Source organism: Nyctibius grandis, chromosome Z (genome assembly GCF_013368605.1).
Source record: "Nyctibius grandis isolate bNycGra1 chromosome Z, bNycGra1.pri, whole genome shotgun sequence".
Taxonomy (NCBI): domain Eukaryota; kingdom Metazoa; phylum Chordata; class Aves; order Nyctibiiformes; family Nyctibiidae; genus Nyctibius; species Nyctibius grandis.
In genome coordinates this window covers 1,309,893-1,337,718 of record NC_090695.1, presented here as the reverse complement: position 1 = coordinate 1,337,718, position 27,826 = coordinate 1,309,893, and the positions used below count along the sequence as shown (strand labels likewise).

General features: G+C 39.8%; 1 protein-coding gene across 7 annotated transcripts in view; it reads right to left on the bottom strand.

Annotated features, from left to right (window-relative positions):
- Positions 1 to 27,826, bottom strand: part of SMAD2 (SMAD family member 2) — a 51,452-nt gene that overhangs the window by 11,243 nt on the left and 12,383 nt on the right. For 5 of the 7 annotated variants that reach the window (XM_068422404.1, XM_068422411.1, XM_068422405.1 and 2 more), the window contains 3 exons: positions 4,264 to 4,353; positions 2,918 to 3,111; positions 2,279 to 2,413 (listed from right to left, as the gene is read on the bottom strand). In XM_068422404.1, the coding sequence (XP_068278505.1) occupies positions 2,279 to 2,413; positions 2,918 to 3,111; positions 4,264 to 4,353 (419 nt within the window). Of the gene's footprint in view, positions 1 to 2,278; positions 2,414 to 2,917; positions 3,112 to 4,263; positions 4,354 to 26,277; positions 26,333 to 27,826 lie in introns of those variants that run through there. The other 2 variants (XM_068422410.1, XM_068422409.1) reach the window with 2 other exon arrangements.

Below are 27,826 nucleotides of genomic sequence, written 5' to 3'. Positions count from 1 at the left end.
ATATTAAAGGCAAAACCTGGATTTCTTTAGTGAAAGTGTTCGAAGCTATCTCTACAATCGCCTTAGAATTGTCTCTGAGACATCTCAGAGATTAAACACATTCAATTACATTATTACCAAAGAGCAGAAATTTAAAGATAAAGCCTTTTGCTTAAGAATTAGTATCAAATTATATCAAATATCATGTCTGAGATTTACAGCAATGTAGTAAGATCAGAAGGAAGTCAGCGAGAGGAAATGAGATTAAGTCAGTTGATTAAATAAAAATAAACTGAAAGAACTGTATCTTTGGTTTATTCTGTAAAACTACTGTGCTAAATATAGAGGTGACAAAATTCAAGTGAGAATTTAAAAGGAAGATTAAGGGAAACCTTTACCAGCAAGAAGTATGATGACAAAAATCATACTTGCTTTGAACATTTTTACACAATTCATTGTGATAAAGTGGACTCCACCCATCTCCAAATCATTCCTTATAGTTAAGCTCACATCCATAGTAAAAGGTCAATAACCATTTCCAATCCAACCCACACCTCCTGTTTCCAGTTGCTAATCTAGGCTCTTTGGCACGGATTATTTTCCATATCTAGTCTCTGTCTGAACAGAGAAGATTTCCTCCACCTAGTACTATTAATACTGTTCTAGGGTCAGAGGTGGAGCACCACCACAGCTGGAAATAAATGCCCAAGTGCAGCACTAAAAACTCTTAGCAGAGCTTGAATGCTGCCAGAAGTTTGGACAATGCAGCTCAGCAAATCTGTAACCTAAAAGGGAACACAGAGCCCCAAAGGCCATCCTGCACCCTCACAATTGCCACCTTCCCAGCTGTAGGTGAAACCAACCTCTCTGCAGACCAAGCACTGAGACAGTATTGTGGTGCCAAACTAGCACGGCTGTTAGTCTGTCTCACCACTAGAGAAAACGGTTCTCTGAAGCAGGCTGTCAAGACACACATGACTTATCAAAACCTAGCTAAGTATTCAAGATTACGTTAGCAAGGTCAAATGAAGTAAGATGCTATGATATGAATGCAACAGGAAGTTGCCAGTGACAAAGAGAAGGAGGCAAGGTGTGGTTAGCTGCGTAAACATTTGAGTATCATGTGAATACCCACAATCACCTTGAACAAACTTCCTGCAAATAACTACCTAGAGCTGCTTTAGCTCATTTCCATAGCACGGGATTTTCAAACGGTGGCCTTCCAGTAAGTTGTTTGCAAATGCTATCAAAAGCCCTAAGATTCGAGTCAAAACAGGACACCTAAGTTAAGAAAGCCACACCAACTTCTAGCACCTTAAATTGCTCTTTAAAGATCTGCTGTCCCTAGGTGGCAACAAATGTGCCACAAATTAAACAGATGAGATCAAATTCATTGAAATTTTTCCGGTGCCATTTCAATTCTTGGATACATTTAAAGAAAACAGAAGCAACATCCTGCTTAAGACCTGTAGATACAATTTGTACATTGCACGTATTTGAGTTCCAAGGCAGTCATTCTTCAAGAGTCCAGATCTGAATTTTCAGCTTGTTCGTAACATAGCTGTGTTAAAGATTTATGAGTAAACTTCAGCTTTGCTTGGTTTTACACTCCAGGCAGCTTCCTGAAGCGACAGGAAACAGGAAGTTGGGGCAGGAAAAAAAGGTCACTCATTTCACGTTTCAATAAGGGTACAGGCTTTTGGGTGCAGTGTAGAAGATTAGGCTTGGTATTTGTCTTGGGGGGCAGAAGAGGCAAAGATGGGGAAGAGGAATTCTTTAAGTGTTCAATCTTGTTAGGTTGTTCTTTCATACTAAAAAGACAAAACTGTATGCACACAATAGTAACAAATACACAAAGCAGACCTTGATCAATTGTGAACTACAGACACTGTTTTGCAACTTAAAATTTTCTCCACATACTACACATGGTGAAATGGAGAAGCAGTTTACTACTCAATCTCCAATAAACAGCATTCAACAACCCCTATACGTTTGTAAAACGGGTTTAAAGCATAAGGTGAAGGTCTACTTTATACTCACTAGCATTCTGTATCTTAAATAAGCTACTGAAACCAAGTAAGCTCTTGTGAAACCACAGCAATGTAGTTTTACACAGGATCATGTTCTGCAAACAACAGTGTTTAGGTACTTCCATTGGAATTAATACATGAAATCAACTAGATTTAATTTATTGGTGCATCTTTCAATTAAATTCATCACTTAGGAGGATGAAATTACCATCTTTGTTCCAGTGGCACAAAGTTAAGCATACTGTTCACGATGGGAGTTAACAAAATACCTGGTATGTAATTGCTCTGTGGTTCAATTCCAGCTGGAAAGTTAGTGTTTTCAGGAATGGAATGGGTATAGTCATCGAGAGGCGGAAGCTCCGTTAGAATCTCAGTGTGCCGTGGCACTAGTACAGGAGGCAAGACTGGAAAAGCAAAATTCAAAGCATTATTAAGACCCTCAAAATACACAATTCTGTGAGCTAAACGGAAAAAAAAAATCTAGAACATCTAACTTTCTTCAGATGTTTTGAAATTTTCTGAATCTCAGTACTGCTAATACTGCAATTGTACTGCTAGTTACTGGAAAAAAACAAGATTCCTGAGGTGCCTCTTGAGTAAGACTATTCCACGTTAGCAGAAGTAAGTCATCTCTCTTCTCCTTTTCAGTCTGGATCGTACTTAGCCAGCCAGAAACTGCTAGCAGTACTGGAAGCATTTATCAGGGATATTCAACACATTTGTAAAGATTTTTCAGTAACTTTACTATTAAAAGTTTTCAGGGGATGGTATTCTAAAAAGCTGTACCTCTAGAAATATTGTACTTTTGGCAAAAGAAAGCATCATCTTTCTCTGTTTTTCATTTAAAACATTATGCTGAACAAGTACATAAAGATGCTGCTATAGAAAGTCAGAAACAGTCTTCCTACCTGGTGTCTCCACTCTCTGGTAGTGGTAAGGGTTTACACATACTTCATCCTTTTTAAGATTAAAAGCATATTCACAGTTTTCAATTGCTTTAAGTTCATGGTGACTGTGAAGGTCTGGCCAGCGCCACAAACGACAGTAAATAACATGCGGTAATCCTTTACGATGAGATACCTGCAGACGGCCATCAAGAGATCTATAGGGGAAAGATGTTGAGAAGTATTTACAGACTGCACGCTGTCTCTTAACCGCTCAAGCAACAGTGTACACACACAGGAGGGGTAGTTTTATTTATTCTCAGAATTCAGTGGATTGACACTGCTAGTGACATTTATACTCTTGTTAAAAGGCTTCAAATGTGATAAAAATGATGGTATCAAGCAGTGTCTTAACTTATTTTTGAGCTGCTCAAATTATTGCCAGTGAATTTAGAGTTCACTAAAAGCCACTTTACCTCCAACCAAGTATTTAGGATGATTGCTTCATACACTTTTTTTAAATGCAGAAGACCGTAGTTTAAAAAAAAAATAAAATCACACACTTAATAGTCCCTTCCACTGCTAAACCTCAAGGCTTTGCTGTGGCATGGATGCTTTGTGGCTTTAAGCATAAGAATTCCCACAGGACTGCAAATAAGCCTATAAGCAGTCAGCTGCCCAAGTGATCCACATGGCAGTATAACTGTAATGCAGAAAGCATGAATGCACATCTTGTAAGGGCCGTACAGTTTATCTTCTTGACTTCATCTGCCTTGCTACCAGCTGAAAACGTTTTGCTAGTTTTAAGACAGACTGCATATGCTTACACAAATGCAGATGTTTATGATTGTTATGGGATGGGAGACAAACCTCAATACACAAATCAAGTAATGTGACATGAAAAAATAAAGACCCTGTTTAGAATTTGCCCACCATTAACTACTGAAGAATTTACACACAATTCTTTAGTAGCTTGTATCTGAGCCAACTAGCAAGATTTAACTGAAAGCTTGTGGCATACAAAGCAGTTTAAACACTTTGTAAGATTAGGTCTAAATAATTAAGTTTCCCAACTTTGTTAATATAAATACCAACTGACATTAGAACTTGCATTTAACAAGTCTTCCCATTCTTTCAATAGCACTGGCATGAAAAAGGAATATTCCAGAATTAGAGTTTCATTGGTCAAAACATCAGCTGAGAACACTTGGATTTCTACACTGGCAAGCAAATATTTTAAAAATGCTGCACCATGAGAGGCCTAGGAAGCATTTTAGTCTATTTTACAGCTAAAGCATCCCCTTACAGACCCTCCAAAGCCAATCCCTCCCACAAGATTTCTATGATGCGAGAGAGGGCAGAATATTCACCTGGTTTGTTCAGAGAAGCTGTAAAGGCCTGTTGTATCCCACTGATCTATCGTGTTTGGTGTACTCAGTCCCCAAATTTCAGAGCAAGTGCTGTGCATAAATTGAAAACAAAAACAAAAAATTGATATGAATATGGAACATGGTTATTCAAAACACCATGATGTCAAACATGGAAAAATGTACAGAATACTTCCTTTCACATAGAAGATAGAGCATTGTTAGACTTGCATCTGAACTGACATCTCATGCTATATTTTCTATATGAAGGAGGCTATCAAAATGGAACACGTGATTCAAGGTAAATGATAATGTTTTTAAAAGGTGAACAAGTTCTCTGGTTTTAAGTAGTCAATACAGTTGTAATGTTCCTTAAAACAGGCAAAACTTCCTCAGCCTAGCTCTTAAAATTCAATTTTCAAGGGTAGTTTCTGGGTCGGGTTTTTTGTTTTTGTTTGTTTTTAACCATAAGCTTCCCTAAGACTTCAAACAAAGGCCATGTGTATCCGAAACCGAACACCACAATCTAACTTTCAGGTACCACCAGTTAAGCATTAATCTCATTCTTCATGCATACACTAATTTGCTGCTTTTCCCAAAAGAGGAAAATTTCGGACTCTGAAGAAAAGCACATTGTAGCCGATACTTCTGTTTTCTGTACTCTCCTTGATTAAAAACCTAAATATTCTTTTTCACTGTATACAAAACACAGAATGTTTTAACACAGTTTTACAGTACAGTATTTTCAGTCGTAACTATAGAATAACCAAACTTTAATTGCTAAATCAAACAGGAGGAAAGACAACTATCTCTTTACCAAACTGGATCAATTACAAGATCACAACAGTAAAGAAAAAGAACCCTCCACTGATAGGCACGAAATAAAAGCAGCAGCAGATTTAAGTAAAGTAAGGCAGCACATCTTTAGACTCATAAACCAAGCTCAGCTCTATCACAGGCCTACTCTGTGACCACTGAAAACTGACAGTTTATTTTACATAAGTAACACAAAACTAGACTTTGCACCTCAGAAATTAAGATAATTTGGTCAATAAGCAACTTACAACTCCACTCTCTAATTACAAAGCCTGAAGTTTAACTGGTTGCTACATTACCTTTAAAGTTAATAGCCTCTGAGAAGTTGCAGCAGAAAGAAAAGAATCCAAGTTCATCAAACTCCTGGTTTTAAATACAGGCTTTGCTATTTAAGTTTAAGCTACTAAGCTTAGCTGATACACTCAGAAGTTTGGATTGAGTGTTCAAGGAAAGAAAAGTGAAGCAGGTATTTTTATTTCTTGCCCCTACACAGAGAAAATTCACCAGTGTTACAAAATAAAAGAGCAGACAGCATAGCGCTGTACTTAAAACCACTTTCAGGGCTGACAACCACTTAAATTCCACAATGACGTTAATAAAACCTAAGTGTGGGCTACTGATGAAGCGAACGACTGGTTCTTGTCCCCTTCTCACCTGTCCCACATGCCTCATTTCTAATGCCCTCCCAATGAGGCTGAAATGTCCATGCAGTTGAGCAGGAACACAAATCAATGAGCTGGCTGGCTGGCTTAAAATCTATGTTTTGAGAGTTACTTTTCAGCCAGATCAGTTCTACAAAGGAGGAGCGAGAGTGTAATTTGGGGCAGCAGGCTGCACTTATCACAAATAAAAACGTTCATAAAATATGGCCTTTGACATTTTGATGGTGGACACAAGTAAAATCTTGTACTACATGACTTTTTGTCTAGCAGAGAGCAGCAGAGAGCTACATGCGAAGGTCTGTTCTCTGACATACATCCAGCTCTTCACAAGAGCCAACTGTCCGGAACAAGTTACATCCATCTCAGACACAGGCAGCACCACAGCTCTCCAGAAACAGTGGGCAGAAGCAGGATACTGACCATCACTGCATCAGTAGAGCCTGTAACCTCTCTTTTTCATATTCCTAAGATGCCTCCAGGATGGTGGGCTGCCAGAAGCTGCGTAAGGACCACAATAGCTCCCTTGAAACCAGGTGGCCTGTGGGACAGCAGGGAGCATCCCTGCACTGTACTGTGTCCTTAAATTTGCACCACTACTGCTAGTGAGACAGATCATCGTGCACATTAAATTAGAAGAACAATCAGCAGACACAAAGCCTGCTGCATATTAATTGACACAGTCAGCTCTGACAGCTTACTACCTTTGAGCAATGGATCCGTTATACAAAGCAGTGCTCCAAAGCTGATGCTGTCACACAGATAGCACGTTCCCAAAATTGCGGGGTGCATCACTGGTGTACATGTGACATGCCATGCCTTTGCTAAAAAGTTTTAAGACAGCACATGCAAAAGTAACATTTCATAGCCCCTGACAAAGCACAATGAACGGGAACAGTATTTTATATTGCTAATCTCTTCTCTCTATAAACATTCAAACTATAAAAGCTGACAGCATATTCTATAACCTATGAAAAGACAAACAGTATCCTGAAGTGACTGTATGACTGAGGCATAGCTTGCAATGAAACTCAGGACACCATGGAGGGAGGGCAGCCCAGGAGGTAAAGAAAAAGTGATCAGCTGGAGCAAAACTGCTCCAATATTCAGCAGCTTCCACGATATGCTGTCTTCCAGGATGTATGTCTGCTTAGAGCTGGGATTAGTATCAATGTTTTACTGGCTCATATACACTGGGACTATACTCCAATTGCAATAATCCACAATCAAACACTGAAGAGCCTGCAGGAAATCAGCCTGTATGATCAATAAAGTCAGCTCAACACAGCTTTTATTGTTCACTGGAAGAAACATCTGAGGAAATAAAAGTGGTCTCCCCACTCTTCTACTCACCTAAAAGATCCACTGCCTAAAAGATGCAAGACCAACCCCCCCACCACATCACCCAGACACTAAACTAGGGCTATTAATATTCACACACACACACGCCAAACCAGAATGAAATTCCACACAGCCATAAAAAGCATACTTCATACCCAGCACTTCCATGAAAGGCTACAGTATGTTCATTCATACACAAGCAACAGCATGACAGAGGGCAGACACTCCTACTTATCCCAGAAAGGTGGTGGCTGGACAGAAGGTGACTGCACTCTGAAAGATGTTTAAACAACCACTAAAACCATCTAAAAGGGAGACAGGAGGTACAGACTTTTTAGTAGTACAGAACGACTGCCCCAAAATAAATAGGAGGCATTGTCTCCTAAACCTACCTTTCTGAAGCGTCCCAAATCCCTTGTGATGTGAAGAGTCCTTCTATGCTTTAGTCCGTAAAGAATTTGGAAGAATCAAGGACTAACATCTGTACTCATAAGTTAAGTCTTGTCTGGAAACATTCCCAGGCCCTGGAACACGATCATGTATGCTAGAAAGCAGCTAAGACATTCCCCAGCACTGGGCTGTGCCAATTACTGTTCTCCCACACAATTCCCAGGTTTGTGAGTCGCACACCATCGGGATCCCTAGGGGCTGGGCAGTTCGGATGCAGCCACCCTGCCCTGGTAGCTAAGAGTTTAAGAGTACGGACACGGCAGTCCTGAGCCAGCTGGCCACGGTGCCTGGGAACATTCCCAGGCACGTTTAATTTATTAGGAGGAAGGCAGCCAAGACATCTCACCATTTCACCTTTAGTAAACAGACTGCCCTCAAACCCAACTCCAGAAGCACACTTGGGGCTTCATGTTTTATCTAACAGAGGTTTGGTGTTTTGAACTCACTGTATACCGCAGCACTGGTAAGCCATCATTGTTTCCAAAACATAAACTGCCTCCTGCATGCAAGCTGTACTTAAATCTTTCCTGTGTAGACAGCACTTAAATATACTCCAAAACACCAGCTTAAAGCTAATATACTTCCTCCCACCAGAGCAGACACTTTCATTCCAAGGAGCATTTTCATTGCTGTTCTCAAAACAATTTGTCTGTTGACAGAAACGAGGTCAACCATAAAAAAAAGCTAATATTTTTATCTTCTCAACACTAGCTTAGATTAGCAAATCACCATGTTCTGTGGCCTCTAGCACTCCCAGAGCAAGTTTGCTTGAATACTAGGTTGCTGCTTTTGCAGACCCCATGAAATGAATGGATTTATTATAAGGGACTTCAGTGATATAAAACATCAAATTGGCTCAGTTTCACAGGTGCTTTGAAGTTCTAACAAAAGAAAACTATTTCCTAGAGGAAGAAGAAATGCTCAAAGGATACTTACAAGGAATAACAACTACTCTTTGAGACCCAGGGATTTTTAGGGAAAAGTCAAATTCCAGCAGACTTGTGGTTAAGCTGCTAAACACAAAACCTGGACAACTAACTCCTGCAATTCCTATCTCAGCACTGACCAGATGACTGACTTGGTGAAGAAAAGGTCAGACAAGTTATTACTGGGTGGAATCGAAGCTACTTCCGTCAGAGCCTTTCCCTAAGTGGAAAGGGTTGTAAGAGTTGGCATTTCAACCTGACTTTTCATCTGCTTATAAGGAGCAGCATCTCAGATGATGTTGTACAATTCTGGCAAGAAGAGTCTTTAATGTGGCTATCAGCATGCAACAGCGCACAGTATGCCTTCACTTCTTCCATTTCATCATTTCCTTTAACAGGAAAATCTGAGCTCCAAAAAAACCCTGCTCTGGGCAAGAAATGACCTCAACAGCAAAGAGCTGTAGCAATGCTTCACAATTTGGAGACAAAGTGCCAAAACTGCCTTTCTTCAGTAAGACAGAAAATACTGACACACACAAGAAAAATGTGGACACAGGAAAAACCTAAATATCAAAGATAACCAAAGAGCATTTGTATTGCCTAGTCTACATATCATGATGTTCCCAATTTGCACCAACAGTGCAAACTATCTTAGTTGAATAAAACTATCTGTAAGTTTACTGCAAAACTAGACTATAAAGTGCCAGTTCGCATACAGATGGATTATGGATCTGCCCATGAAGAATGAACTCAGACAAACGTGGTTTGTGCCACACATTGAGTAAACAATATGATTGCTTGCTTTAATGTATTATATCCCTATTGGAGGAATCAATGTCCCTATCAAAACCCGAAATACCCAGATATAAACTACATGGGATGAAACAGTCTAAAGTAACACACTACAGTCACATTCAAGAGTCCAAAAATATAGATGGTCATCATCTCAACTGGAACACACTGCCCAAAAATAGATTCTTGTATTTGCAACACGATTAGGTGCAAAGGATGCTGACCCATCTGGGAGAAAAAGGAACAGGATAAGGCTGAACAGGATAAGATGACCATTACCAACTAGCATATTAATGTTAGTCTGTGACAGTACGACCTCATCTTAGTGAACATAAAAAGCCATTTGCATCCTGTCTGGCAGTGGCAGCAATTCTGAATTAGAACCTTCAGTAGTTGGAGATGCAGCTACACAGAACAATCCACAATCCCCTCACTGATGTCCAGATGCCAACTAATAAAGCCACCTCAGGCTGGTACTCAACCTAGGCCGCTTAATTAGGTGCAGTTTCTCAGCACAGTTAAAAGCCAGATGTACTGATTTGCAGATCCAAGCAAGTACCTGCAAGTACTGTCCAGTCACGACCACAGCATCAAACAAGCTGGTGCCTACGCATGGCACTGCACTGCACACACTCCAAGACATCCCTGTACTTTCCCCAAGTGCATTTGCAAAATAGAGATACAACCAGGTATAAAGGTGGTGGGTCTCATCAGTAATACTCAGTTTTAGAGATGCTATAGTTGAAAGAACCTGAAGACAGCAGTTATAAACAGGATCCTATGTGCGCCAACACTGCCACACACACGCTTAGGCTGGTGTCTGTGTATTACAGGTTGTTGCTACTATGAATTTATTACCAGTTCTTACTGAGAGACAGAATGAACAAAGCAACTACCCTACCACTAACACTATCTACAGTACTGGCAATGCTGCATGCTCTATGTACTTTTTGTACTAAATGAAGTGCTTGCAACAAGCACGACATCAGATGAAAGCAGGCAGAACCACTTCAAAGATATTTACATACGAAGTACCAGAAACTCTATACAGGAGTTGTTAAATATTGTCACAATTCATACATAATATACAAATCCACTTTCTTCTTCAAAGTCTTGCAAAGAAGTGGAACAGCTCTGAAGGAGCTAAAAGGCAGAGTTCAATTGACAGCCTCCTCTTTACCTGAAGCGGTAGCACTATTGATCTGTTTTGAAATGGGAGATGAGAATGAAAGTTTTCAAATCCTAGAATTCTCACGCAAAATCTTCCCTACTGACGACTTTTGTTTTCACTCAGATTTTCACTCAAAGACTAAACAAGAAAAATGCAACAGCAACAGAAGAGAACATCAGGTTTTCACTTTGAGAAGTTACTTCGCACAGACACACAAACACCTTTATACCAGCCTAACATTTACAGGACTTGCTACCTTGACTGATATTTTGTCAAGGGCGCAGAAAAGAGGTGCAGAATTTACTTCAAGAGCTACACCAAGCTATCCAAAGTGGAGTTAGAGCATTAAGAAATGTCCACAAGATTTATGGAACTCCATTGGCAAATGCCATATTTTTCCATAAAATTTGCCTGTGAAAACAGGTTATAGTCTATAGATTGAAGATCTGTACCTTGCATACTAACTTTTTGTTTGTTTGTTTTAAATCTTGCTATGTCAGATCACAGAATCATAGAATGATCTATCTTAGATCCAAGACGCTATACAGCAACATACTGAACAGGAAAACAAGGCAGGAACAGCGTTATATTGACGTAGGCTCTGGTTCATCACTGGTGTAGCTGGATTGAAGTTGCACTCCTGTGTAGACACTGTCTATTACTCCACTGATACTAACTTTGAAAAACGGATTGACTGATGGATGAAAGAATAGAACCCTTCTTCTCATACCAGTTACCTTCTTCCTGATGCAACTGGGGTTCAAGAACCCATAAAGCTGGGAGGGAAATATACCAAACCTTTGGAACTAGCTCAGAGAAGAGTCTCAAAGACAACAGTAACAGGAAAGACCGATTTGAAAAGCTTAGGTGTAATATAGATGAATCAAAGTCAGCAATTAAAAAAGTTCATTGGCTTACATACGGTATTGTATTCAGCACAGACAGTTCAGTTCCTACCAAATCTGCCTGATCATGGTTTCCTTAATTCTGAGTTTCAAAAGAAAGTATGTGTAGCTGCTTTTATATTCTGACTCGACAGTCCTTTCTATATACTGGCAATTAGCATTTCTCCCTACTACAGCCTAAAATGTCTCTGTACCAGCCAGCAACAATCCTAATTATACTACCTGTATTTGCAAACAGCACCTCAGCTAGCTGTGTAGCCAGTTGTCTGAACAAAACCCTACTGTAAAATGTAGTTTGGCTGGATTAAATGTCTCAACTACTGAAATGTGTGTTGATCATGGTTTATTTTCCCCACGCTGGGGGGTGGCAGGGAAAAGGTCATTTGCACTATTGCTCACATAGAAAACATTAGAGATCTGCAATAACAACGCAAATGTTAAGCTACTTTCAGTAGATATCCACCCTACTCCTCTTTGAATCCTACATCACTTTGCATCCCTGAAGAACTGGCCAATCTTTTTACTCACATCTCCACCATCCCAGTGACAAAATGTCATCTACTGACTTAAATGTTCATAACCAGGCACACACATTCATCAAATGCAATGACTCAAAGCTACAGCAGTTCATTCCTGCTTGTGAATGATGCGAAGTAACACAGGGGTCCTGATCTCATTTTCTGCCACAGAAAAGGTAAAGATTCAGTAATTCAGTATGAAATAATTATTTTTCTTCTAAGCACCTGCTAGAGGGATGAGCTAATACCTTGACCAATGCCAAATAAAAAGGACAAGTGTGAATTCTTCTTAAAAACGATTTACACAGGTCGCAGTGGCACTCATCCTTAAGAGGAGATGGATAAGATTCTTCCACGGAGATCATTCTGTGATAGACACTGGGGTAGAAAAGCAGACCCCTAAGGAAGTTCTGTTCAAGGGCAGTATTAGCAACCAGAGTAAATGGATATTTACACATCTTACAAGTACAGGTGGGCAGTTAGTTTGCTAACAGATTCTCCCTTTCTTCAAAGAAACAGAACCTGTTAAGTGGAGGAAAAGGATATTAAGTAATGTCTAAAAGAGCCCTGGACTCCAGAAAAGAAAGCTCTCACAGAACTGAAAACACAGGTTTCTCTCAGTACAAATTCAACAAAACAATAGTAAAACTGGCAGCTGGGGCACTCAGCTTCCACAATTATGAGTGCTTCCCCAAGTGTCTCCAGCTTCTTAGATTTACTTTTATTTAAGCACTTGTCTTAGGTACATAACAAAAAAAGCCTTGTTTACCCGCTCCCCCAGAATCCAAAAGCAGACCTTTTTTCTTCAAGCATATGCAACACAGAAAGATTACTTGCTCAGAAGACTAACTGTACCTTCTCTTCCTCCCCCCCACACACATATTCAGGACATACTACATCCAAGAAAGAAAAGCTTACGTATGTGCAAATTTAGTGGAATATAAACCAGGAACCATTACACGACTTCTCATAATCAGAACCCTTTTACGAATAAAGTTTACATAGAATTTTATACAATACATTCAAAATCATTACATCAAATACAAAGTGCAGCATCTGAACTGAGGAAAATGACTTAAGTAACCTTCCTTATAAATGGATGTATGCTAAAAAATTAACACATCAAAATAGCCAGAAAAGCAGGAGGCACAGGATACAATTAACCTCTCTAGCACTGTGGGAAAAAGAAAAAAAAAAAGTCACTGAACAACTGCCATTTACTTCAGCTGAAACTTTAAGGATGTCCACAGGGGACGCAAAAGTGGAACCTGAGGTACAAAAGATACTCTGTTAAAGCCTAACATCTAAGCCACCCGTTGCTCATTTCAGGGTCAGTAGCTAGTTTCTTCCAGTTTTGCAGAGTGCCAGGCCAACAAGTCATCTTGATGAACAGTATATGCTTCTGTTGCCTTTTTCTAAAGGAACACTTCTTCCTGGTCACATGTGCAACAAACTGCCGACAAAGGCAAAAATACAGATATAAGGCAGGCCTCTTCAAAGCACTTTATCCTCCTCCCAAATCCTGACATGCTACCCCAGTGCTGTCAGAGGAAATAAAGCAGCCAACAACAATCACTGTTACCTTAATTTTTCTCTCGATGCTAAGAGATGCTGGAAGGATAGCACCTCAAAGTTCAAGAGCAGTTTTTCCAGGATGCCATGGAAACCATGCAGAAGTAAAATACTTATTTCTTTTCTTGTTGTCCATATGGCCTGTTCAGATGCAGATCCTATCAGGAAGTCTTTACTCTCTGTTCGAAGTCAGGTGGAGAGCAGCCTGCAAACTTGTAAGCATCTAAATGGCAAGGTCAAGCAGCGCAGGGATGGTGATCAGGACTGAGAAATAAAAGGCACGCAATACAGCTCGGCCTCACTCAAGAGTCAGCAGGGAGTTGGCCACAAATCTTCTGCTCAGAGACTGAAGACAGGGAGCATGCAAAAGCAGCCTATGGAAATCATGAGCTAACAGCTTTGCTGGGAAACTTGCCCTACAGTTCCCCACTCTCAACACACCACCACAGCTTTCGGCACCTGCAATTTGTATCTTGAACTCTGAAGCAGTTTTACTAGAGATAAGATGAACTACAACACAAATTTACTCCCTCCACTCACATGTTCAAAGCAAGCCATCAAAACCAATGACTTCTAGACGTCCTGCATCTAGTGAGGATGACAAGTGTACAACAGCATTCACAGTGGCAGCTCCCCAGAGACTAACCAGGTTGGGGAAGAAACCAAAAACCACCACCACCAAAGAAAAATGATCATGTGGACCCACAAGCTCTGAGGATGTGGATGTTTGTACTTTAAGACGGCATTCTTGAAATGATAACTTGGAATTCCTACACTGCTTTCATTTGTTACACTATTACATCCAATAAAGGTTTTCTGATTGCTGTCTTTTGCAGTTTCTCCCAGTATCTTTAGAAATGTGAATACAGCACTTCAACTGAGATAGAAGTCTTCAAGTTCGGAACTCCCACAGCTGAAAGTACTGTGTTCATTACATGTCTGAGCGAACTAAAGCTAAAGATAAGTTACCTGTATTTCATCTGAGAACAACACACCAAAAAATGTCTTTGGACTTTCTGACAAAAGCTTTCCAGAGAACACAAGACCTCAGGAGGTTATCCTCCTGAAAGAAATAAAGGATCAAAACTCTGTTATCAAAGAAGCATAACCAGGAACACACACTTCAAAAATGTCCATTTAGGAAAAGAATCAGAGCTCCATGTAGCTAGTGAGAAGTTGCACCACGTCACGTAACAGGCAGCTATGAAGCAAGTACGTTCAGCAACTCAGTCTAGCTGAGAAATCACTATCTGTCCTCAACTCTCATTATACCATGCCTATGAAAACAGCTGATCGAGCAATTCCTTTCTAATATTTAAATTACCGCTGAAATGCTCCAACTAAAGAGACAGATGACTAGCAGAGTCTTCTAGATTGGGACCAATGTCAAGCTGTTGAATACCTTTCTTTTACTTACAAGTTACATAAGGAATGAAGAACCTAACAGACTCATCTCAATTTCATTTCACACCACACATGGCCACTTTTTCTTTTTTTCTGTTTTGTATTAGCAAGCAATATCATGCAGTGGGTTAAGATGACACCCAATGCAGTTTCACAGATTAACGCTCTGTGTTATCCTTAACAGACCTAAACAGAATCAAAAGTATCAACGGACAAAGTGTCTTTATAAGAAGACATCTCCATCACAATACTGGCTGATCTATCCCCAACAAATCGGTTTAATAACAGCAGACAGCAATCTCAGAAGATCATACTTTCAAAAGACATAAACAGAGCTCAGCATACATATTTCAGGACTAGCACCAGACAGACATTAAAAAATGACCTTTATCTCAAGTTCTTTAAACACTACTAGTCATAGTAGGTGCGGTGAAAGCTTTTCCCACAAGCTAACAGGTACAGCTACGAAGAACTAAGTCAAACAATTTTTCTCAAGTAGTCTGTCATCCTCCAAGTGGGTGAGCAGTTGATGCTCCCGCATGAGTGGGCTGTTTTGCAACTGATGGACAGCTGAAAAAAAGATGTGACATTTCCATTAACCTTCTCAAACTAGTGGGTATTTAGGGTAGCGAGGGGGAGGGATTAGCTCTGCAAGACATTTATCTTGTTCACGTTCCTTGAAAAATATGCTAACCTGGCAAAAAGATTACTCTTCTAACAGCAGCTACAGGATCTTTTAATACCTCATTTCAAACTGAAGTTGCCTCCAGACAGCTTCCCCTATGAATTACAGACCCATCTTGAGAAACCCAGGAAGACAAATGAACACAGAATATATAATGTAAAGTGCTCGATGCAGTGAAGTCACTACCCCCAGAATGACCCCTGTTGCAGCCCAAGCCAGGTATACCTAGCAGAAAATTGGTGAAACAGAGAATACATTGAACTTGATCCACGTCGAAACAAGATACTATCTCTAAAGATGAGGGATATGAAAATTCAAAGAAACATCAAGTATTATATAACTAAGGCATGAGTGTTTCCTATAAGATATTTCAAATGAAGTTAAGGTTTGAGCTATAGAGGAAGTAACATATTGTGGAAGAGAACTAAATAGTACTTGTGCCATGACTGTTACCATTTTGATAAATATGTAAATACAACAATTAAGCCTGACAATGATGTTACCTTCACTCACAGTAATGCTCACATTTTATGAGAAATACTAAAGAAAATCCACAATTAGCAAGGAAGCCATAAAAAGGCTTGAAGAGTTTCAGTGTTCAGATATAAAAAAGCAGTATTTTATTTTTTTTAATATGAACTTAGGGTGTTTGCTGAGATATTACCTTATGTACCTAAGTACAAAGGCAAAATCAAGAAAGCAACTTAATAGCCGAGGTGCCTAACTACAGGCCTCTGCTCTCCTCAGGACCAGAACTGAACATAGGGCCCCATATTAGATACCATTGACAGAAAATCCGAGTATGCAGGGGATATCCTGAGAAAAAGAATCCAAATCTATTTCCTGAGCTTCGCTGCCTAGAGCTAGACAGAAAGGTAGTGTTAAGATCACAGACTAGTCCTGAAGTCTTTGGCATCTTGCTCACGATCCACACCCAGAACACGCATCTGAAGACGATGCCCACAAGCGCTCTTGCCTCACATGTAATTGCTTAACAGTTAAAGCACTTTCCCAGGACATACAACAGTTTCTTTTCCTCACTCCACCTAAGAGGAGTCAACCCCGATCTGCCACCATCTGCCCTCTGCTGAGGCTGGCAGTTGCCCTGCTCTCTCTCTGTCCTGTTGCAGCCAAAAAGATGAGAGTTTCAAAGGCCTGAGGAACATCAGCATTCAGGTAAATGGTTATGTGGCTTCTCACTGCAAGGAGAGCTGCTTAAATCCTTCTTGGAGTGTCTGTGGTTATTGGCCAAAACATTGAAGGGTTCCCACATGATGAACAAACATGCTGACACTGGGCTCCAGTAAAAATGTCCTCCTATCATTGAACAGATTATTACAGCATTTTTAAAATGGCTGCCAACAATGCAACTTGCAACAGGCACAATCACTTCAGCAGATCTTCTTCTCCTGCTACATTCATCTAATTGAGACATATGGGACAGCAAAACACTGATTTTTTGGTTACTAACTGTGCTTAGACAAGGCATCAGTTGGAAAACAGGTACATGGGACACAAGCAGAACATTAGACACTCAAAATTTAACTACAAAGGAACTAAAAAGGTATTTTCAATATTAGCTTTGTGGAATTCATCAGAATGGACACACTTGAATTCTTTCCCTGGTATGGCTGTGAAGTTTATATTCAAGTTCCCCCCACTATAACAGAAGGGGAGATTTATTACATAAAGACACTAAAGAACTATCAATAAGTTTTGGTGATTGGAGGCTGCACTGCTGTAGGCTTACACAAACACAGCAAGGTTCGTAAGGCACTCTTGGAAAACATAGTTGGAGTCTATGAAATTAACATTTGAGTTATCTATTAAAGAGAAAAGACTTTTTCAACCAAACACTTGAGAGTCAAACACGACTTTCCATGCCACAAAGCTGCACGATTCCACATCAGTTGATATCAGCCTTTCTTCATGTTGAAAATTTCAAAACTACAACATGAGCTAAAATTATTTCAAATACCAACAGAGGAACTTGACTTGAAGCCTCCCACAAAACTAAGAGGAAGTGAAGACCAGTTCTGGGATGTAACTCACCAATTCAACTAAACAGTAACTTTGAAATTCTGCATTTAAGCAAAACTCAAGAGTTTGCTGCTTTTGTATCAGGCTTTTCTCTATCCAGTACCTAAGGAAGTATAACCCAAGCATCCAAAGAAACGGTCAGTTTACCTACAAATACAGGCAAAGACTCTAAATGAAAATTTTCAATTCTTGACCTGCTGAAACTTGTTTGTACATTTCGGAATGAAAAGCCACAATTTGGGGGCTCTTTTCTGAACAAATGCTGAAGTCAGATTCCTGTGCAGCACTTGTTCAAGGGGATTTCCCCAATCTCATTGTTCTTCTGCCAATTTTGAAGCATATGCAGCGAGATGTGAACTTACTCCAGCTCCCGATTGTTCTCTTGTATCCTGCCGGTCTGCTTCAAACAATGCAACACGACAGAAGCCAACGAAAGCTGTTCATGATGAGACTACGGCTTTGTATATAGTAAATTTTAGAAGTTTTCCACCAATCAGCATTGCAACCAAGCCAGAGTAAATGAACAGAAAACAAGTAGTAAACAAGACATGGGAAATTACTTTTATTAAATTAGCAGGTGTAGATGCCAAGTAGGATTAAATCAGTAGGGAACCTGTTAACTAGCTATTTGTGTTCAAAGCTGCAGCAGTAAAAGAAAGGCAGTATGTTGTTTATCCTATAAATTCCTCCTAGACTAACAGCCTGAGCTACACAATTGGGAAGTTTTTCCTGTAAAATTGCTCTGGTTGTCATAAAACATCCACACTAGTAAAAACAGTGCTCAGGTGTTTTATTACTATACCAAGAAAACTAAATTGGCTGAATTCTACAAAAAAAAGAACATAATGATGAGAAGAATCTTCACCACACTGAATAGCTGGCCTGACAGAAAGATACTAATTACCCCAGTAAGCCAGGGAATAGTTTAGCACTGACTTGGGCTGACTAAAGCCCCGATTCCTTTCTTGGATGAAAAAACAGTATTATGAGATAATTTGGGGCTCAATATTTACAATAAAGCACAGTCAACATGTTTTTCTTGAGTGACTAACATATCTTCTTAATGGTAGCATGAAGTGTCAGATACAGATATTACTCTTCCTAGTTAGAGCTTTGTAGCAGGATCCACTGAGCAGGTATGTCGCTAAAGTAATCACAAGTAGCTATTTTTCATTTGCTTAAAATTCAACAGCCCCAGCATCAGTTGTTAACCTGACAAACAATTAATGGCATATAAAAATCAAGCAAGCTTTAACACTTATTTTTGATTCTGACTTTTCCTGCTTCTTACCATTAAGGCAATCCTCATGAGGAGCAACAGTAACTTGAAGATAAAGAACTTTTACAAATTCCAACAACTCATCACCCCCAAATGTGCTTTCCACATCAGACTCCACTGGGAATAACGCCTTAAACTTACACTTCCTAACCAAATAAGACAAATTATACCAGTGAGATGAAGAGGTGGCATTATCACACGCCTTACAAAAATTCGTCTCAATTTATAGACTGAAGAATACCAGCAAATTAAAAACTTGTAAGGTTACCTGGGGAAAAGCAGCAGAGCCAAGGCCAGAATTCACATCCTCTGAGCCTTTATCCAGTGCTCCAGTTAGTACACAATATAGTCCCCCAAATCCAACCATTTTTCTTCTTGACTCGACAGGCAAGCTCCTTTGAACTAGGCAACATTTTATTATTGGCTAAGTATCTTCCACATTTATGTTTTCACATGTTGACCTACCTCAAATGACATGCCAATGCTTTCTGCTTGGCATACCAACTCTGTAACAAATGATGTGGGTAAGCCACATGACTTCCTGAATTGCACGAGCTTAAAACTGGCAGCCCTAAGTTTCTTTAAGACTTCCTTTTTCAGGATGGCATCAATATTACAAGATGCTGTAACTTGAACTATGTCTACACTAAAGCTTAACCGTAGTTGCAGCAATTCAGTCCTTGACATCAGCCACAGCTGCACAACAAACCAAATTAATAGTTATATTTTAATATTTTTAATAAAACCTCACTCAGTTATACTTGAATAGTCTCTAACTTCAATTAACATTGCGTTAGAAGGCTTGAAAACTTACGTTTTCAAATTCATCTTCTAAAGAACAATTTACCTATGCTACAGCAAGGCCCTCACTGCTGTACTACACAGTGTCTGGACAGTGCCCTACTGATGCACATATATTCTTCCATATACAGTTATCAGGAATAAGGTCTTGCTGCTAAGTGGCCATTCAAGTAGAAGTATTCATAGAGGAAAAATATGTTATTAGAAAAAAAGCATTATCTTAGGCTTATATTAATCCTGCATCCTATCCTACATATCAAATAGACTGACGCTACCAATCAAAAAGGAGAAAGCAAGCAAAATTTAACTTGAGGCTGTAATTTTTAAGATAGTTTTGTAGTTAAAGGAAATGCGCAAGAGTATATTTCAAACAGATGTGGTGTCATCAACACTGCCTTACTGATTGCTTACCTCAAGTTTAGAAATTACATTTCATAGAGACTTGATGTCAAACCTGACATGATTTTTTATTTCCCATTATACATCCATGCAGCATCTAAACGTGCTCTGCGACCTAGAATTCAAGCATGTCATTTTACATATATGTAACTAGGGTCAGCATCCTCCTGTCTACGATGACACCATCCTGAACATTTGGAAACTAAGAAGGGCTGGACCCATTTACCTTTGGGCAGGAGATGGTCTGGGAAAACCAGGTGCCAGCTTCTGCCACGCCAGCTCCAAGAAAGACCCCAAGGAAGTTAGTGCGATCTCTCAGCACTCTTGTTCTCTCTCTGCACAATACAGCACTACAGAACATGGACCAGTTGAAAGCTGCCATCATAAAATTATTGAAAGAAGCTCTGAACACAGATTAAAAGACACTGCAAAACATGAGCAAAACACCCCCAAAGTCAACTGCTTTGCACTTGCCACTTTCAGCAACAACAGACTTTCTCTTGCAGGATCATCTTTTCACATTTTGTGTTCAGGCAATGTAAGTGGACTCTATTCACCTGGCAAGCAGCTGCTTGGCTGTTCGCTAGCCCTGACATTCATGCTGCACGACACCAGTTACTAAAAGGAAGTCAGAAAGCTACACAGCAAGCTGCTGGAGGAGTACGTACACACGGTGCAAGCTCTGAGATGAAGAGGTGTCATACACAACAGGAAGCCACTGCAAAGCACACCACCGTTCTGTCCTCACTGCCCCGCGGAGGCCAGAGCCTGGTGTGACACACTTAGAAAGCACCAAGAACTTCCTTTAGTCTTTCACAAAGAATGTAGAGACAACATTGAAGTCCCACCATAACTATGGGACTGAGAAGATTCAGGACACTTTGATCCTCTTACTACATCTTCCCAGTGAACACATCCAAAGCCTTCGCAGCACCAGCTATCACAAGGAAGATCAGCGGATTTTGAAGCTAATCTTGGCCAATGCTCCCCAAAAATCTCAGCCATCTCTTGCCATACTTCCAGGAAATATCTCTTTGGCTTTGTTCTAAAGTGTTATTTTTATTGAAATTCCAACAAGAGAAAAGCAGAGGGGGCTCTGCTTCATCCTCAATAATCCTGTCATGAGAAAAAGGAGTCAGCTTAGCAACAAACAATTTACAAGCACGCTCTTCCTCTAATCTCAGCAATAAAAATAGTGCTTTAGTGTATTCTGATGTACTGTCTTAAATATCTATACTTGTTTTAGAAAGCTTAAAATGTTCAGCTATAGTCTTCAAACATTTATAGAACCAATTTACATCTGAGTGAATGCATCCAGACTGAAATACAGTACATGCTTTGAGGACGTTCTTTATACGTAGCCGCTCTCAACTTCTGAGCTATGATTAAGAATCAATGTCCATCCCCAACTTGAGTCGTGAATTATCCCAGCTCTGCTACAAACTAACAGACAGTGCCAAGTTTTGCTTCTGGGAAAACAGACTTCACCTCTGTCTGGATAGCAATGTAATTTTAGGATCTGCTGTGCCAATCCAACTGCCTGCTGTTGTCCTCTTAGCTAACTCACTCATAGCTTAGCCGCAGATGTTGGGAACTCTCCTAAAAGAGTTTCCAGGGGAACCTTGCCCCCCAACAGTGAAATTGTTGAAATCACCTATCTCCTATGGCTTTAACCTGAGAAGGAACAAAGGAATTTATTTCTGCATTGCTGTCCTCAGAAGTAACCTATTTTGGGGAAAGATCTTAAAGCTTGAAAACAATCTATTCTAGAAGCCACATTAACTTGACAACTCTGCTCTATGGATGATCAAAAGCATCCCTAAAACTAGGTTACTGCATGCAGCTATGGGATCACTTTCCTGACAAATATTCCCAAGGGATTCAAAAAAACCATGCTAACCATACTAGCACAGGTTATACTGAAAAAAAATATACACCTTTACACCCTTGTGCCCTTTACACCTAAATTAGAAATTACTTTTTACTCAGTTATGTGAAGAAAAAGGCATCAAAACGTCACCATTTTAAAAGATTTCTTTGCTCTCAAACAGCAGTTCCAAGCCAGTTGTCCCATCTTTAACAGGTCTTCGTCCAGTTTACTTGTGCTGTTAACTCCTTTGTAACTTCGATCAGCACTAATAAGTTCCATGTATGGAGGCTCATACTAACTAATAAAGAAAGCCAGCCTTCAGAAAACAATTTTAATGAGTGCTGTAAGCTATGCCTAGGCTGCTTATCTTATCCATAGTGCTAGCTCACTGCAGGGAATGAACAAAGGGCTGCAGGACAAGCAACCGAAGGAATAACACCAGCATAAGAGAGAAATTCACAGCTTCTTCAGAGAATTCTGAACATGTCAAATGGTGTTGCCTTCGTGTGTTTCATGAAGTCACCAGATTCTGCAGTTTTAAGTATATGAATCCTTGTAGAATACATTGGAAATACAACAAAATTAAGATGTAGTGGATTTACCTCCTGGAGATTGTAAGGAAGTATAAGAAACGAAGTGTCAATAACATTAGTCACTTTAACATCAAAAGCGGCCTTTTAGGCTCAGAAGTCACGTGGAAAAGAAACTCCTGGTTATGCCGATTTTTGCTTTACAAAAAAAAAAACATTACAGCCTTCAGAAGCAGCCCATAAATATTACTACTTTTTTACTTTCTTAAGGAAAAAATATTAAAAGTATTTTCTGAATGCAATGCTTGAATCAAATACTACCACCACGCCATTTCCCCAGGAGAATCAGAGCGTGATTGGTTTCATGTCAGCAGTTTAAAAAGTTACCAACCTTCACTATTGGTTGAAGGGAAAGATATGCAACAGGCATGGCTATAAAATACTACTATTTCATCCTAGCAAGCTCAAAGAAACATCAGTGTTAGGGAAGCTGGTCAGTAAGTGGCTCCTAATTTCAATGCCAATCAACCACTTCACTTGCTGTTGTCTGCTTAGCATTCACAGAATCACAGAATCAATCAGGTTGGAAGAGCCCTCTGGGATCATCGAGTCCAACCATTGCCCTGACACCACCATGTCAACTAGACCATGGCACTAAGTGCCATGTCCAGGCTTTTCTTAAACCCCTCCAAGGATGGTGACTCCACCACCTCCCTGGGCAGCCCATTCCAATGTCTAGTAACCCTTTTTGAGAAGAAATTCTTCCTAATCCCAACAGTCCCTCACAGTCTTCCATATTCCTAAAACCATGGAACCCGTTGTAGGGTTTCTTCTTTGCCTCTGAATGGTAAAAAAAAAAATGCATAATTCATCTCATATTTGAAGCAGAAGCCAGGTGCTTCAGAAGTCTAATTGTTGACATTAAAGTTCCACAAATCAGCTACATTCTTCAAAAAACGACGTCAGGATTTGAGCCCCTCTCACTATCTCCCTCACTTCAGTCAGAATTGGGGTGCTGCTGAAAACAAAGCAGAAAAGCTTCTGAAAAACAGGAAACATAGCACAGGGATGCTATCCTCATGTTAAGCAAGAGGAACAGAGGGCACATGTTAAGACTACATTTTCTACGTATATATTGAACCATTAAGCAAGAAAAAACATTTTTCAGATAATACCTTCTAAAACTATTGGCACAGAAGGCTGGAAAGCAAGGTTGTGACAGGAGTATTAGCCCTCTCTCTGCGCTGGAAGCAACCGCTGCGTTTCGCCTAAGACTAAAGCACTTGCATGGCACTAGCACCCCAGCAACGAATCTCTCAGTGAGGATTTAAGGAAGTTGGTCTTAAAAATCTTACTTCAGCCAGTAATGTGCCAGATCACTTTTCACCAATGTTGAACATTGCTTTCCTTTTGCACTGTTGTTTCCTCAGTGATAAAATCTACCTCCTCTGCAGAAACTCAGGACCTCCCATTAAAGCTAAGATCCAAGAGTTAAGTACTGTTCCACACATAGTATCAAAAGCAAGTTTACGTAGTAACGGTAATATAACTACTACTATTGACGTCAACAAAAAATTTAGCTGTTCAAGAAGAAAGTTCATTAAGTTATCCATCAGGAAGTTGTCTGATGTTGCATCAAACCTTTCTACAGTACTGAGATGAGTACGCAAACATTTGGAAAGAGAAAATAAGAGGTATACTGTTGCAGATGCATCTGTTAGCTGCCCTTTTCCTTCCAACTACAGTCTTTGTCAGGGCACGCATGAAAGCTATATTCACTATGCAAATCTAAAATGAATGAAAGCTAGAGATGCTGAGAGGGAGGCACCTCTCTCTTCTTTATCCTCCCACATACACTGGAAGAAAAAAAAAAAGATGCACCTTTGAATGATCTCATATGCCTCAGTTCAGCACCATATCGTGCAGACCATGTCAGCAGTAGAACAGGGAAGCAAGGAGATGAGATACAGCAGTGCTCTGCGGGCTCAACAAAGGGTAGGTGAAAGCACAGTGCAAAATGGAATCCTCTGGGGAAGAGTGAATGGGTTACGACATGCAACAAACGAGGACTACGGTTGTACCTGGGGAGTACTCCATATAGGCAGGTCATCTCCATTACTACTCATCCTTCGTATAAGATAAAGTCCTAATACAGCTGTCACATTACCCAAATGTTGGCATGGAAGCAGAATTCAACATGGGATATGGACGCACCCAGTTACAGCTCAGGAAGGACACAGTCACTTCTCCATTAGTTTTCATATATGCATGCTCTAGAGGAACATAAGACATCACAAAGGAGTCCCAACTCCATGTTTCCCTTTGCTTAGCTTTTAAGTTTTAAAAACAGCCCAGCTCAACATTATCCCAAACCTGCCCCAACTAAACTCTTATTAGTTGTACATTATCAGGCATTTTACAAAAGCAACTGCCTTTTGCTAAGTCTTATTTCATAGAATCATAGAATCATCTTCGTTGGAAAGGACCAACCTTAAGACTTAAAAGGAGCAAGAAGAAAGCATGAACATTTATACTCTTTTCAAGACAGAAAAACCACACAGTTGATCACACCAAAGTACTGGGACACTGAAACTGGTGATCTGTGTTTCCCTACTTTGGATTCCAATACTCTGTACTGTCACCACTGAAATGACTTTTTAAATAATGAAGATAGTCAACTGTCATATTCATTGTCTATTCACTACACAGCATGGTTCGGTTTGTTAAAGTCTTGGATTTTAGCTATCACTAGTTACAAAGTATTTATTTCAACAGAACAATCCATGCTAAAAAGTAAGAAACTGCTCCATTAGAAGACTACTTATATAAATGGACACTCATGCTCTGTTTCTTCACTGACTGCTTCTTGTGCCCCATTTGTGTCAAAACTGCAAGGGAGAGCATAAAGACGGGATCTTCAGTTCTACAAAATTCACTACGTATTTTAGAAAAGTGAACTCACGTGCCAACATTTAGTTTCAGGATACACAGGGATTTGAATCTCACTGGTTTGCTGGGAGGATTCAGCAAGATAACTACAAATTACTTAAAGGTCTAGTGTCAAAAGGACCTCTGTACTTATTTAGCCTCTGCTCTAGATTACTGACCCACTTACGAACAGCTAAGCACCCCTGCTGTGCGATGCCAACACCCACTCCATCTGTCTGCTTCTGCTTTCTCAGAACCTCTATTAGCCTGCATAAGAAGTTGTGTTAATTACTACATGAGCAGCTTTTGCATACTACACACAGTATCGGCCTCACTTAGTATGTGGTCACCTTGACAAACGGCGTAGAAACAGAACAATCCTAATCGCAGCAGGATTATCAATGCCATACAGTAAGTATATGCAGATTTCGGAAGCGGTAATTTAATTCAACTTTTGTCCAAGCTGCTCTCAGTTCTGAGAAAAGCTTGTAGGTGTTCAGTTGGTTTAGGTTTCAATGATGAAAAAGCATACTAGAGTTAAGTACTGAATCAAACTCTCTGGAAATCTCCAAGGGGACCAGAAACTTGTGAAACCGCAACTGAAACTTCTGTTGAGGGAATAACCAACAGTTGCAAACAGAAGCATCCCACAAGACTTGTCAATATCTACACCGAGTTAAACAGTATTAGTAAGTAAATCTAAAGCTAGTTTAAAAAAAAACCAAACACACAAAAACCCTCTCCACGCAGAAGAACGTTTGGAAAGTTAGCCCAGAACTGCATCTCAGCAGCTTAGCACCTCAAACGTCTTGCTGACTAGGAAGAAAAAAAAAGTTTCAAATTCAGCTTTTATATTATTTATCCCTGCTGATCTGCAGATCTTTAAGGCATTCATTAAAGTGGGTCTCAAGCAGCAATTTCATTAACTTACTAAATCCAAGAACAAGAATCTCCAGAAGTCATTACAGTACTGAGTTGACATTTGTTCTTTCTTGGGAACCCAGACTACTGCTGTCAAAGTGAAATAGTATCAACAGTCCAAAAGCCAACTATGAAACTCAAGAATTCTGTGTAGCACTCCTGGCAACCCTGATATCATCTCACCCCTTAACACTAAAGCCATTTCTTAGTTTAATTTTAAACCTTGTATAATAGCCAACACCACTTGAAGAGCTCTCTAGCTACCAGTTTACTCCTAAGGTAGTCAAGAAAAGTAAAACATAGGTTCAGTCCTTTTTACAGCTGACTGTAGGATAGATGAGAACAGCACATCACAGCCCAGCAAGAACTGCTGGTCACAACATGGAGGCTATATAGAGTATAACAGAGCTTTGTATTCTGTTTTAAAGTAGTATTTACTATGTCTACTCTAACACAAAAGGTCATGCAAGCAGGAGGAGATACTCAAATACAGACAAGTAGACTAGGAAGACAATGGTATATTAACATACTGTTTGTATCTTCTATCATCATCTGCAAAATTAAATTTAGACAATTATTCTTCTGAAGTAGCAATATTTACTGCCCCAGGACCCCCACAGGAGAGCTCTAGGAAGTCTCTCTAAGAGCTCTAAAAAGTTAGATATATATTTTATATCAAGTAAATGGCATATTTAGCTTCTGTCATACAAAATGCCTTCCAGTTAAGCATTTTGTCTTCGTCATGGTAAAGACTTGCTAAATACGCAGAGTCATCTCATGTCAAGTCAAGAAATATATATCCCTACATCTTCCAATCTTAGCCTACTGATATACATTAAGACACGAAAGCTCTAATATTTTATTTCTAATTGTTTTCCAACTGGCAAAAGGAAGAAAGCAGAAGGGAAACACAGAGAATTTTGGGACTGCTCTAGGGAAGAAAAAACAAGCAGAGGGCAGCATTAGAAACAAAAGGTGACTAGAAAAAGAGAACAGAATTAAAGTAGTCAGTCATTCAGAGCATACTCATGATTTCACCAGGAAGCTGTGTCAAATCTAAAAGAGAATGCTAAAACCATTATCAGATAACAGCTATAACACTTTTAATATATGGAAATCATTACTGACATCAGTCAAATCTAGTTTGCGCTATGATTAATACAAAGTTTAAAAGTGGCTGGGATGAATGTGCTAATACAGAAATTAAGGTCATAAACCAGATGCAGTTTCTCTCCCCTAGAAATTATTTCAAGTGTCGAGGGGCTAAGTGCCCAGAATATTCCTGTGCCACCAGATCCTCTAACTTTCTCATAGAAAAACACACCTGTGAAGTGATTTCATACTTCTGTCGCACATAATGAGCTTACACATGCACCTTAGTGGGATTTCTGTACAACACGAATCGAGAGCAGACTGCATTATACTTACAAACACAACCCTTGCCTCTCGCACAGCAGTTGCTATGAATGAAGTTGAGAAAGTCAAAGGGGTAGAATGCAAGTCGTTCACCTAAATGTATATACATACCAGGAGCAGAAAAGCAGTTCTAGAAATACTCC